The sequence below is a fragment of the Cimex lectularius genome, unplaced genomic scaffold (assembly GCF_000648675.2).
Source record: "Cimex lectularius strain Harlan isolate CLEC.00 unplaced genomic scaffold, Clec_2.1 scaffold140, whole genome shotgun sequence".
Classification (NCBI taxonomy): Eukaryota; Metazoa; Arthropoda; class Insecta; order Hemiptera; family Cimicidae; genus Cimex; species Cimex lectularius.
Genome location: NW_019392728.1, coordinates 477,984 through 492,834, shown reverse-complemented (window position 1 = coordinate 492,834; position 14,851 = coordinate 477,984). Strand labels below are relative to the sequence as shown.

At 35.7% G+C, this 14,851-nt stretch overlaps 2 protein-coding genes across 4 annotated transcripts in view; one reads left to right on the top strand and one right to left on the bottom strand.

The window, feature by feature from the left end:
* LOC106665220 overlaps positions 1-14,851 on the top strand; it is a 223,131-nt gene that overhangs the window by 30,220 nt on the left and 178,060 nt on the right. The gene's annotated exons all lie outside the window — the stretch shown is intronic.
* Positions 1-14,851, bottom strand: part of LOC106665216 (DNA N6-methyl adenine demethylase) — a 130,308-nt gene that overhangs the window by 27,329 nt on the left and 88,128 nt on the right. For all 3 annotated transcript variants that reach the window (XM_024226754.1, XM_014391476.2, XM_014391475.2), the window contains exon 3: positions 526-600. In XM_024226754.1, coding sequence (XP_024082522.1) covers positions 526-600 — 75 coding nt within the window. The remainder of the gene's footprint in view (positions 1-525; positions 601-14,851) is intronic.

Genomic DNA, 14,851 nt, shown 5'->3' with positions numbered 1-14,851 from the left:
TTGGTGGGAACTAGAATACACGCTAATCCCCAGAGATGTCAGGACAGTCAAAGCTGATCAGACTTAAACTGAGACTTAATGCTTTGCTGGAGAATAGAGAATCTCACACTTATCCTGAACTCTCATGCATAAAACCCTAATAACGCTTTTAATTATACCAAACAAAAAAACATCTATCTCTCGCTTAGCAGTAAGAATTGAGGACAGACATAAACCTGTTTAAAATCACTCTGCCAAGAAAATGCAGACTTCATACTGTAGGCTTAGGAGATTTCAGAGATTTTAAGTTTGTAATGTTTCGATGAAATTGATAAAATTTCTAAAGCAAATTCATTTTACAAGGTCAAGTACAAGTGAGACCAATCCACAATAGATCTGATAAGGTAATAGTGGTCAGTGATTGTTTAAAATCATAGATCACTGGGTTTTATTTTATTTTTAATTTTTATTATTATTTTTTTGTGCGAAGCCAACTTCGATATTGATTGATTGAAGTATGATAGATATAGAAAAAAATTAACTTACCCCGCCACCTCTTCCTTTCCCCCTTCCTCTTCCTCTTTCGCCGCGAGGGTAATCATGGTTCAGGTACAGTAAATGCTGAAAAAGAAGAGAAAAAAATTGAATTTTTTCATTCGGTAGATTGGGTAAAAAGGGGCAATTTGAAGAGAAAGATCGATGTGAAAATGTGCTAGGACGATATGAATGGGCGGTATCTGGGAACATCCACCCTTAAAGGGCCCACGCCGCCCTCGTATCATTTAAAGCCCTAACCGCAACCTGTTCACTCCGTTTAACCGGAACTACCGCCTCTTAGGCAATTCAACGTAAGTCTCACATCCTTGTCTGTGGTCAGTTTCTTTGCAGTCAACATGCCTAATAATTTAAAACGGTTGCATCGATTATAATTTAATTAACTGTAAATATAAAGCGGGCTTCTAACAAGTTAGCATTGTGAAATTTGCTTTGGATTTCGTGGTATGCCTGTTTTCATTGTTTTTAGACTGACAGGGTTATTTAACATCTTTCATTGTTGTGTACTTTTTTTTAATAAGTTATGAGGTAGTAAAGAACAGATAGGTAGAGAAGGTTATTAAGAAACACTTTTACCGTATAAACCCATGAAAATTGGTAGTGCGATTAATTCTTAGCCATTGCTGTAGGACAGATTGAAGGGTCCTCTCTAATATATTTTTTTTAGATTTGCATTATTTATTTCCTTGTAGGCGGATTTGCTTGCCTTTCCATTATCCTGGGGTTAAGTCCTTCTTGAAGTCCTGAAGGACGCGATCCGACTCGAGGACATCCTTCAACCTATGTCCATTTCGGTCTTTTTTTTAAGAAGTACATTGTCCACTGAAATTTCTGATGTCAACCCTTGTTTTATTACTGCTTGCATTTATAATGATATACTATACCCCCTTTTATTTCTTTTGTTTGGAAATAATTTGAAAAAGTAGGTCTTTTACTTTATTTTTACGTTCAATCTAAATCTGAAGTCAATTTTTTTTCAACGTGCGGTACGTCCCCAGGGCTCAGCAACTTTTTTTTTAATGGGAAGGTAACATTTTGAATACTTAAATTCTACGATTTTTATAGAGATTTTACTTAGGGCACTTTTCTTGTGGAGTTTGTCGTTTAAGAGTTATTAAGGTTTGAAATAAAAGAAAAGAAAAAAGTTCAAATTTGATTAATCTCAATCGTCATTCATTTACATCCAATCTTTAGCAACTTTAAGTTAATTATTAATTACTAAATCACTTCCTAGTAACTTTATTATGTTAATCCAAATAAATTAAATTTTCAAAACGGACACCACCGATCTATGGAATTCATTTCGCACTTCACGGAAAAGTGGAAGTTGTAGAAGCACACCAGATACTTAGATGGAGTAAATAGTTTAGATAGGTAGTGCATCTTTCGCCCCTACTTCTACACGAGTCAGTCGTTTTATCGTAAATTTCTCTTTATGATGGTATTTTTAATGCAAAAAATTGATTTTGTAAATCCTATTTAGTCGCTTTATGCTACCCCGGTGAAAGATGAATGTCAAAAAGGATGGGGTTTTTTTTTTCTAATAAAAAATTACATCTTTTGGGTTTGTTTTTATTTAACAATTTTTAATTCATTTAGCGTTAATTTACTAATTTTATGGATCGTAAATCCGATTACAGAAAGAAAACTTATAGTAGTTTAGAAATGAGAGGTCAAATAAATTTTGATCCATTTTGGTGTCCCAGTAAATAATGAATTGCACAGGGTACATTCATCCCTAATCACTTAGTATAGTCTCAACTCGTCCCACCTTGTAGCAAGAATTGAGTGAGATCCGGTGAAGGTGATGAAACACGTTTTATAGACGAAAAGCGAGGACAGACGGACCAGGCCCGCAATTATATATTTAAAACTTAACGTTTTCAAGGTTCCAAGTGGGAAATATTTTAGCTAAATTTGTCTTTTAATGTGCTTTGATGAGGAGTCTGTAGAAATGTGTAAGCCTGACGAATAGATATTAATGTTATTAGTAATACGGCTGATCTAAGATAATTGAGAAATGCGATTATTAAGTTTTTATTGCTCGTATTTAGGTGTGAACCATTCGGCATCCATAGTTCTACATATACATAACATAATTTAGAAAGTTTAGGGGCCGACAAAATCTGAGGTCATCGCTGGCACTCTTCGTATTTCTCTTTCTTTAGCTGACTTTTCGCGGTATTTTTCATAATGCAGCCATTTGAGCGTCTCTATCTGTTACTTACTCTCGGTTTTTTAAAGAAATTAAGTCGATATCCTAAAATACTAGCAGGTTTCCAACTACAGTATAGACACAAAACGTACAATACATATAAATATATATTCAAATACAGTAAGTCTGGTCACATTCACACTCACAGAATACTCGATATTCCTCGGGGCGGGATTAAACAACCTTTCTCTTTCACGCTAATAAATTACATTCATTCCAATTGACATAGAAGTATGGTCACGTTCACACCCCCAGTGTACTCGATATTCCTCGAGGAGATAGTTCTACAATTGTTTGAAATGTTTCAAAGTAAATAAAATAGGAGGCTTATGTAGAACATGAGATAATTTAAGAAAGTAAGCCTGTTATTAGTTGTAGAAACTGAGTAAATATTACAGTTGCAATAATAAACCAGAAGATACCACGACATTTTTGGTTGTAATCTATTAATCTTCTTGTGATAGTGAATTTTTTCTTTTCTTATATATTCAGCAGTAACTTTATTACTGAAAAAATTGAGAAAAAGTAAATTTGTGGTGAGCAATTTTCATATGAATCAATATAAAAATCGTAGAAGGGGTAAAAAGAAATTCAAGAAGAAAATATATGAGATGATGGTACAAGGCGCGGAATCGGGGTAATACCGTCAAGGGTTGAACGTCAGTTGAAGAGATGGCGTTGATGGCGTGGTCCGCCTCGTGTCGCTCCGTGTGGAACTCGCCCCAACTAGGTCAGGGGTCAAGTTCAGAGGGGTGACCATGAACTCAACCGGCATCCTTCCCCTCTTGGAAAAGGGCCGATGGAAAAGGGAAAGGACGAACGAGGAGGCCGGGGCACTAGAGATGCAACCCTTCTCTTCAAGTATTATTGACCCGCCTTACTCCGCAAATATCCACCCCCTCTCGTCGTTCAACCCCTGGAGGCGTAGTCTTTAGCTAATTTTTTTTACACCCCTTGTCTTTCGGACCTTCTCGCTTTGCCTATTGTCGCGATAATATGTATATAAGGGCAATAAAATTGGCGGGGGTGATTCGGAAGGATTAATGAATTTACCATGTTGGCAATACATCCCAATCGGAATGAAAAATTGGACAGATTAGTCAATTCCTACCATGAGACGTTGTGCTATATTTTTGACTTTATTTTTGTAATCTTTGTTATTATTGTGAAAAACTGAGATGCTGTCACAACTTTTTCATCCCTTTTCCTAGCGAGAAAAGGCAGAAGATCGAAAATTAAAGAATATTAATAGGGTTAAATAATGAAAATCATTGAAGTACACACGGGGTGATTAAGGCCATCAGTCTAATATTGTTAAAAATTTTGAATCTTTGGTCTAAGTTATAATAAACATCTCTTTGTACTAAATGTATCATATTGTACATGGTTTTCAACCTGACAAATCAAGTACCTACTTAAAATCTTCTGCTGTTTGAAAATTTTATGCTAAATGCTTTCATTCACAACACAAGTTGATGTCATTAGTAAGCCATTTGTTCTAACTTTTAAAATCAGGTTTCATTCTTATCTGCATGGTCGGGAACATCAAGTAAAAATTAACATTGCTTCTCGAATTTGATAAACGTAAAATCTGGAGGACCAGAGGGTTCTCATTTAGACACCCCTTATTCTTTTTCATCTTTATTAATGATGTTACTGAAGTTAATTTTGATCTTTGCTGATGATGTTGCATTGTACCCTGTTGTCACTGATAAAAAAGCAACATCAAGTAAAAACAAAACAATGCTTTGTCTAAATTTATAAATTTAAAATCTGGAGTATTACAGGTTTGTCATTTAGTCCCTTATTATTTTTCATATTTATTAATAATGTAATTGACGTTGATTTTGCTCTTCCCTGATTGTGTCAAATTGTACCGTGCTAACTCTAATAACAAGGCAACACCAAGTAAAAATTAACAATTGTTTGTATAAATTTATAAACTTAAAATCTGGAGTACCACAGGGTTCTCATTTATGTTCCTTATTATTTCTCATAATTATTAATGATGTTCCTTAAGTTCCCCCTCAAAATGAGTAGAATAAATAGTTAGGTTCTGATATTCGCAACTCTAAACATTTCAAACACATATTTGGAATTAAAAATATATTCTGTTCCATAATTTGCAGTAGTTTAGAATAGGCTAATCTCGTCTGGTCTTCCTATAAAAAACATCTGTTTTTAGCTTATCTAGATTATGGTTTATCGTATGACTGCAGTTAAGTTTTTTTTAACAAATACATAAATCGATTTTGATTCAATATTTCATGATTACTGATCATCTCCGTGTTCGTCTGTTCTCGTTGCTCGTGGCCGGGCATTTTCCGTCATCACGCCATAGTCAGTGGATGATTGTCGTGCTTTTAATGGTTCATGTTATGCCGATGCCTTCCTCATCCGAACTCCTTTCCTTGCCTTTCTTGGTTTACCCAATCACGCTTTGTGGCGTCGATTTTTTAATCGAAAGTGAAACACAAGCGTAAATGTGAGATCTCTTGGGGTCCGCGTGGTGATGGACCTGTTTGGTCGTTTCCGATCGCCTGTTATCGCGTTTCGATATGTTGCCATCTTCACTGGTCGATTTGTGTGTTATTTCATAAAACCACCATAGAAGATGGAAAAAAGCCAAAATGAGACAAGCAGACAGATAAGCGTTGCAGGCCAAAATAATCTGAAACGACCAAAATGCAGGTCGGAAACGTCTATACATATAAATGAAGAATAATATTAATCGACAATCAAATGTACACTCGACATTATCAGGCACTTCTGGACTTACAGACTTGATCACTGTGATAGTATCAAGTACCAATAGATCTTTGTTTGGTCTCTAACGTAAAACGAACATTTCAACCCTTTCGATTTAATACCAATGTTTCTTATCTTCTCGACTCCCTTTTGTAAGTTAGGGTAAGGTAAAAGGTTGTTTTAATATAACAAATACACCACAGAAGGACCTACAAACAACCCGAAATGACATTCGTAGACGATTAAACTATAAATACCATTCAACTTGACTCTTGCATCTTTGCTGAATTCGTCTGTCTGAAGTATTTTTTAATTTCGACATGTTAAGCGGTTAGTATGTTGTGTTCTTTGCGCATATGCCCTGTTTATAAGTTCGAATGGTTGTTAACCATTATGCACTTCAACGTGTAACATGTAAATCGATTGTAAGACCTGAACCCACTACTGATGATGGCGGGAAAATCTGACGAAAAAAGGCCGAAAAAACGTGTTTAGAGTTTTAGTAGTTTGAAGACTTATTAAAAAAAGGTTATTTTCAACAAGGATATCGAACAATTTAAATATACGAGAGAGATTATACTTTTATTGACCTGTCAATATTAAAGATAGTTAGGAAAGGTTTTCTGGTGTGAAATTCGGCAGGAACAATTTTCATTTGAGGTTTGATTTGAAGATTAATGTCAAATCTATCACGAGTGGTCGAACACGTGATAAATAGTGTTTTAACGGTTCTCAGACGTTGATGGCTCGGGTTCACCACTTCCTAGGAAGCCAATGCTTAAACATCTTCATTGTTGTTCTCGTCCATATTTTATAGTAGCGATGTGGAATATCGATAAAACAAACCGCCCCGCGTGTATACTTTTCTGCGCCATTACCTCCAGTTCTCGTTCGTTAGGTATGTAGGCGGGAGGAGCGATTGTTAAGAACGGATTCTTTTTCTTTGTCGATCGAGTAAACCGACTTTCTTTTCCTGGATTTTGTGAAAAGTAGGTGCAAGTTACAACTCACGAAGAGTACAGATTTTAGAGTCTTTATAATGTAATCAAAGGTATGTCGTCTCCAGGAGTTTCCCAATTTGAAGCTTAATGCAATTTCATTGGAAGTCGGGGGTCCTAGAAACATTTTTTATTCATTTATTCCTCTTTCCCTCCGTGGCTCCTTTCCTCGGCAAGTGGCACTTTGAGCGGCTTTTGAAGTGGGAGTTTACCGTAGATAAAAGAACTCTTTGCTTCGTTAAGGGACTTATTCGGCTTTATTTAATTTTTCGCCCTCTCCCTTTTAACCCGTGCCCACTTCGGCAATCGTCCTTCCTCCCTGGATACAGGGAACGTATATTTCACGGCTACGACTCGGACGTATTTCACCCGACTTTTACTTTCCGACGTTTTAATTAAAAAATGCCGGCTCAGTAGAAAAATATACGCCACCCCCTGCCCGACCACTCGACCCTCCACTACCTCCACACACCATTCAGCATCACGTAGTATAAGCTTGATTTATGTGAACCACGAGGGATTTTATATTTAAAACAATTACCATTCAAAAAAAAAGAAGAAAAGGGACTCCTTTTCGCATACAGTGATAAACGAGATTTCTTTCAAATTTATACCCCCATGTAAAAGTGAAAAAATTTAATGCCACTTCAAAAGATTTCACTTTTTTAGTTATAAATCGATCTAATTATAGTTTTTGACTGAGAGCAATTAAAAAAAAGAATGTTCGGTATTATTTAAAAGTATTACAATTCGCCAAAACCTTCATCTTAGACGAACTGAATCTGTCAAAAGGCCGAAATGATCTGAAATAAGCGAATTCTAACCATAGATTCTGTCAGATATTTTTTCTCTTTGCTCTTCTTGTTCGATTGATCTGAATTTTCCGGCATTTATTTTTTCAAACCATCGCCAATATATTACATATTTCATAAAGGTGTCGATTATACTTACTATATATTTAAAAAATATCATTCTTTAATGGATCATTATGAAAACCTTTTGTGTACGTTTATCTGAAGCTAAAACTTACCATTTGTTCACAAGTATTTTTTTAAAATGATTTTTCATTTAAACTATCACAAATCATAAAAACATGCTGATTATTCAGAGATTTTCAGTGGGGAATGTGGAAGGTGTTGGGTCCAGTCAAACACAATTCTGTATTTTCGTTGGTGTCATAATGGCAAACTATGCTGTCCAAATTTCTCATTCATTATTTTCAAATGACGGGATGTTTTCAGTCATGCAAACCAGATCCGATATAAAATCATAAATAAATTATAGTTGGATTAACACCATGAGTAATTGTTTTGGTCGTTTCCATCATCCTGGTCCGCCAAATGATGTTTGGTTGTTGATTTAGTCTGTCAGACAACTTTTCACTATTTTCGACGGTTAATGTGTTTTTCTTCTAATAAGTTCTGATCCTTCTTTTCCAAGCAAATTAGCGAAATTAGACAGACCAGGATAATCAGAAACGACCATTTTTTTTTAAATTAAGGAGGGTGTATTCTGATCATTCTGGTCTGTCTATCATTGCTTTTCGTGAGCTTCCTTGTTTGTCTCTTTTATAGCTTCTAGTGACTTCTTTATGACAGGAAAACCCTGCCAAAATAATTAATTAAACTATAGTTTCATCATCTACAGACCGCAACAAACAATCTGAAATTATTGTTTTCAGTTTTATGAAACATCGTGATACAAGCGATCAATTAAATTTATTTTAACGAGTATAGTAAACAGAAAAACGATTCAAATGCAATCTTCGCTTTAAAAAGGTTAACAAAGAAAATTTAATCTTGCCTAATCTTCGGTCTGCTAGACGAGTTTCATCATTTCTTGATTGATCTGTGCGTTTCTGTGTGTCTAAATTATTTTCATAATTCTTAATGATTTCTGTTATACAAAACCAGCAAGAATAGACATACCAGGATGATAGGAAACGCACAAACTACAGTTGTTATATTCTATGATTATTTAGATATCGTGAGATGCGGTCTGGTGTGATGTAGGTTTCGAAAAACATTTTCTTTTGTCGTACCAACGTTCCGATCGTTAATGAATCATGGCCTGGGATTTATAAACATGGATTAAATTATACAAACACATATAAGATGTGAAAATGAATTTATACAATGATGTGCACATTATAGAAATTTTAGGTTTAATCAATGGATTTGTATTCACTCAAAGTGTGTGTTTTCTGTGTAGGTGTTTCACGGTTGTATGCCGTGTTGAGAGTATTCATGAGATATTAAAGTTTTTTTTTGTTTATATACGTTTGATTTTGAAGTAATAGGGAAGGAAGTAGGAATAGAAATTCATTTTTCTATGAGTCGGCTTCTTTAAGGTGAAAGGGACCGACAATCGAAAGAAAAGGTAATGGTTTGTCGTTCGGGCCTAGTTAGCCTTTCAGGAATATTATAGACGGGATTATTACTTAAAGGAGAGATAAATTGTTTGGGATTTAGTCTATATATAATTTTTTGATGTATGGAGCGTAATGATTGTTTTATATGTTGTATTTATATGTTCTGTGTGTTATTGATATTGAATTTTGTTTATGATATTAGCGTAGCTGCGGCTGAGTTTACATATGCCTGTTCTGTAATTGATGCTGTGTTTATCTCTGTTGATGTAAACCATTTCTAAAAAGTTACGTTTATGTTTGTTTTGTTCAGTGTTTATTATTTTTGGATTATTGAAATCGAAATTGTGTCGGTGTTCACTAAATACTACATACACGTTATATCTATCTTTGCTTCGATGTTTTTTTATTTAAGAAAGGTGTTTTATGATCATTTAGGTCTGTCTATCCGTGCTTATTGTGCGTTTCCCTGACCATTTGTCCTTTTTATAGCTTCCAGTGGCTTCTTTTTGATAGGAAAACCCAGCAGGATTAGGAAAACTGACTAATTCCAGATTCATAACGTGCATTACTCAATAAACAAATCTCCAATATCAATTCAGTTTAATAAATATCACACAACGTGATTCAACTTCTATCTTCCCTTACTCGTGTTTCAATCTTACACTTTAGTTAAAAAAGGACATTTTGACTTCTAACAGAAAGCTCAATACTGTCCAAAGACTTTCAGCGGATATAAACAGAGTAATTATTCTGCGTGATTATCCTAAATTCGTGAGGGGGGAAAGTTGAAATGATTAAAGAGAGAGCGAGGGAGTTGTGCAGGGAGGAAAATAAAGCTGGACTGGAATTGATGACCAGTGCTGGCGAGCAATGAACATTGTACAAGTGTTTAAATACAAGAATGAACGCGATATGGTAGTCGTGCAGGGGTTGATTGGCGAGTTGTTTCTGCCGAAACGGGGGTTGTTTTTGAGTTTGACGTCGGGTTCCATTGTCTGCCAAGAACAGTCCCCAACCTCGGAAATGAGTTTCGCCAACAACAACTATATAATTACTAGCTATTAGAAAAACATGGACCCCCCCTTTGAAATAATCAATACTTAACTTTTTTGCTAGTCCCCGACATGTTTTCCAAACGAGTAGTAGAGTTGGAGTTTATGCCCCTCTGAGGGCCAAATCCTACCCATTTCCCGCACGTACGCGCTTTACAACTTATATTTTATTGCATTCAAAATCTCGAAACTCCTGCGCTTTATTCCCAGTTGCTCTTCCAATTTACGAGAACTTTTTCCAACCTTACTTTTCCTTTTACTTCTCGCGCGGCATCGCTCTCTCTCCCTCTTGAAATATTATTATCGAAGTTGTGATTGCGAACCTGGCCAACGTCGTTCTAGTTTAAGAGGATTCTTCGTCCCGTTTTTTATATTTTATTTTTAGGACGAACCCTGGATTGGAAAAAGATCTCATGTGTTATATAACTATTCCTTTCAAATAGCAATAAAAAAAGTAGAATACTATTTAAAAAAACATATATATAACGAAGACAATTGTTTAAAACATTTATAATAATAAAAAGTCATATTGACTGGCATTTATCGCTGATAACTCGCAACGCAATAACCCGAGGATGCGCGGTCGCCTTTAGAATTGAATGCAGTAGCTCCACCCCGGTGGTTAAGCGGTTTACGGTTTTGGATCTGGTGTTAAACTGCCGTTCGTTTCAACTTCAACAGATCTAATTGCCGTTTTACAGTTTGATAACATTCTCCAATTTATACAGTACGACGTATTTTAAATACGACGAAAAAAATTGAGGATTTATTTTTGTGGACATAAGAGTAATCCTCGTTAGCCGATAACATTTAAAATCACCACGGATAAAAGAAAAACAAAAGACATTTGCGTTTTGTTGTTTTTATATCCGATCCTTATCCTCTCTTTTTGAATATGTGAAGTGTCGAATATTTCAATCATTCTTTCAGCGTTTTGATTAATCGCCTTCCCCTCCCCGTCCGAAAAACAAAATAATAGACACGTGTTGAAAATTTTCCGAGCATTTGTTTCGTTTGTGAAAAATACGTTTTGCAGTCGCCGGTTCAATAGGATGCGGACTCTTGTTTACCGTTTGTTTCACATTCAGGGCGATAAATCCCCATCCGTCCCGTATCGGATCACAATGAGATCTCTCTATGTTTTTTTTACCTTTTCTGTTATTTACTAATCCAATGCCCGGCCTCCGCCTCCTTCGACCTTGATATATGCTAAACGAGAGGATTTCATATATGAATTGGCGCGCATGTTTGTCTAAAATATTGAGGATTAGATCGGGACTCGAAAAACGGCAAATTGATTAGAAGTGCGTGTTACAAACACGAGATTAAATTCTAATTTAATTCATATTCCTAACATTTTTTTCATTTATTCGACTCAACTGTGGCGAGTTTCACGTCATAACAAAAAACACAATTTGTGAGATTTCTTCATGCAGTCTAAGGGTTGAAGAAAAATTAATTGCTCTCCATGTAACAGTGTGACATAAAAGAAGACACGGGAAATCGCGCAGTCCGCCACCAAAGTAACCAGAAAATTGTCTGACATGTCAAACCGTCGAGAATTTTTGCGTCTAGTGTTTACGTCCTTTTTTATAGGTTCCAGTTGCTTCTCAGACTATCTACTGAAGATTATAAGTAACTTAATATTTTTATGTAAGGTTTTGGTTGAAATGAAAAAGTTAGAGACACTAGCGGGATTCGAACCCACGACCTTCGTAACCTTGCCGCTGCTCGTAATGGCAAAAAGAGGGAAAATTCGAAAGGTTGTAGGTTAAGATGGGGAGTAGGTGTCCGAGTGGATCGAAGTGACGATAGCTGAAGTGGTTAGAGCAATGTCGTATTTAGCCGAAGGTCATGGGTTCGAATCCCGCTCGTGACATTAACTTTTTCATTTCAACCAAAACCTTACATAAAAAGATTAAGTAATTGAAAGAAGTAATTTGGTCAGTAGACCACTAAATATAATAGATTATAAGAAACATCGCACTTAATTGTGTACCAGTGATCGACTAATAGCACACATAATATAACTAAATGACCAAATCTGCGAGGACAATCAGGCCAGAACGAAAGAAACAAACGAACTACAAAAAAACCATTAACATTGCCCATTTCCTTGTGTTTTTTGATTGCAAAAGTTTAAGTTCAATTACTCCAAAATCACAAACAATGAGAAATCGAGTCTGTGGCTTCCACGCTCCTGTTCCTTTTCGCGATATAGCTAGTCTCTTTAAAATACAAAGTTGTCAGGAAAAATCATGACAAAATGGCCACACTCCAAGGAATTGCTTACTCATATGGAAATATAAACTGGGAAACATATTGCTGTTAAAACAGGCTAAAACTCAGAGTGATAGGACTGTAAAGAAAACAAAAGAGAAAACAGCCGAAAGTCGTGGGTTCGAATCCCGCCTGTGACACAAATTTTTCATTTAAAAAAAATTGTGTACAATTAATTGAGAATTTTTATATTTAATGGAAGCTGATAAAATTTAGTATTAAAAGAGAAAACACCTATATAACATAGGTGTATTCAATTATGACCCCCCCCCGTTTATAGGTTATTAATTAGGGGAAGAAACTGCCAAAGAGAATAGGAACGCACTTCGTTGTGTATCAGTGATCAGATAAAATATAGTGAAATCTCTCCACTGAAACACCAAATTAGGAAGGATAGTCAGACTACCCACTTTGTTGTGCGTTTGTGATGGTTAAGCGTCTTAATTCAATGACTTAATAGTGACTAAGTCTGTTGAGAAGTCAGTTGTAATGTTGAGACGTTGATGTCGGCCGATATCGATCAGATGACTATGTTTACACCTAGACAGCACCATCTCAACTATTCTCCGAGACCCCCGGTCTTGCATTTACATACATCATATCCTGAATATCGCAGAGTTTCATGGATGGCTTTGTTTCCTTTTCGGCGACCCCTTCTTCCATAAATACGCAACGGGTTTTCCTTCTTGTGACACATTTCCCAGAAGTATTGTACAAATGTAGATTATCTCTTCCCCTTGATGTATAAGAGAGAGAAAAAAACTTTTATGGGGATTAACATAATATAGTGCTCATTATAACGGATAACCATGTTTTCTGACAATGTTATGTGACAACTTGCTCAGCTTTTATAAACTTTTTATTAAAATGCAGATTCACTACTGTTCGCTCATACAATAAGCCGAGTAGGAAAGTTTAAAAAAAAGTTTTTATTTCGCGTTTCTTCGCGGGGATAAAACGCATGGAAGTTTTTTTATTTTGAATTTTACGAGCCTGTCGGATAACAGTTCGTATTGATCTGTTGGAAGAAGATTTCATAAACCGTAGACGAATATTCACCGCCAGGCACCGGGCCATGAACTGCAGTCGTCTGAAGGAAAAAAATGGGCCGAGTAAAGATTTGTCAATGTCCTTTTATGAATTATTGATGTCGAAAGAGATCCGCATGTTTCTGACCTTGAAGTTTAAAAAAACAACTAAATTTCATTCAGCAATGTGAAGGCGATTTTCCGGCTGGAGAAATGACCGTAGGAGGAAAAGTGACATTGAGTACATCCCATTCGGAAGGATGAAGTTTAATTGTCTTTCTTGAACTTTTATACAGGGAAATTTTGGATTTGAACCCCAGCGGTCTCGTTGAAGGGCTTCCTAACTGCGTTTCACCCTCTCGACGAACAATTGGATGCATTTCTCGTGTCAGGTACAATAGGTTATTTTAATTAGGTCGTGTAGTGCGCTAGACAGATGGCAGATGTTGAACTTCTCATACTACCTGGGAACCCTCTTCTTGCCAAACTACCTTCTATTGTCAAGAACAAATACACTTTGCTCCCAGACTTACAAGTCAGGGCTGGCCAAAAATCATTATCGGGTGAAAAACGCATACTGTTACACATCTGCCCGGGGGCTTATTAACCTATCAGTTAATTAAAGACAAAAGGTTGATGTTTTACCCAAATGCTTTCTTTCATTGATGCTCTAGTCTCTTTGAAATACCATCTATAAACATGGTTTGATATGGCTATGTTTTTGAAATGTCATTTCTATTACGGGATTACAGTTGCAAGGACGAAATTGGATTCCGTTTCTCCGTGTTTTCGAAAACGCTAGAATATATCTTTTTGTACCAGTAGATCGGGTTTTCTTCTTTAAAGGAAAAGTGTAGTAAAGTGACACACTACAACAAAAATAATACAAGAAGATTTATTTATTAAAAAAAAGGCATATCCTCGAATTTGCTGAACTCCACTAACTTCTTCCAAGTTTGATAAAAAGATATTGTTGATAAGTTCAGCTTGGACTAGCATAAATTCGAACTAAGGTGCAAAATACATTTTCCTAGCCACTTGTTAGTCTCATTAGTAAAGTTATATGTTGGGAAAAATACAAAAGAAATGAAATTAGAAAAACTATCATCAAGTATTGGTCTTTATCATTCGTAATTACGTGAAACGACTTGTTACCCTCAGCAAAGAAGTTTATGTTACGAGGGAGATGTTCAACAATATCATAAATGAAGATGATAAATAATAAGCGACCTAAATGGGGATTCAAGATTTTCCTTCGAAAAATTAAGATAAAATTGTAAACTTTTGCTGGAAGCCTTCAACGAAAATAAATATTAAACTACGACAATATAGGTTGATGTCCTAAATCGTATAATTTAAGAAAAACTGATTAGGACTGACACAATCAAATTATTTACTAATGTCTCTATAATTGCATCAACTTGACTACTGTGGGAAAAGCTTTTAGAAACTGCAGGCTTGAAATAGTTGATTTGTTAGGTTGAAAGGTACACTGTTAGATACTATAAATTGGGATATGGAACCTGAACTGATGGTATGGAATTGTACGCTACCTTACATAAACTGCCGAATTTTATTGGAGGCTTGATTAAACTAAGTTTCCATTTGGTTTGTGAGACGCCGAA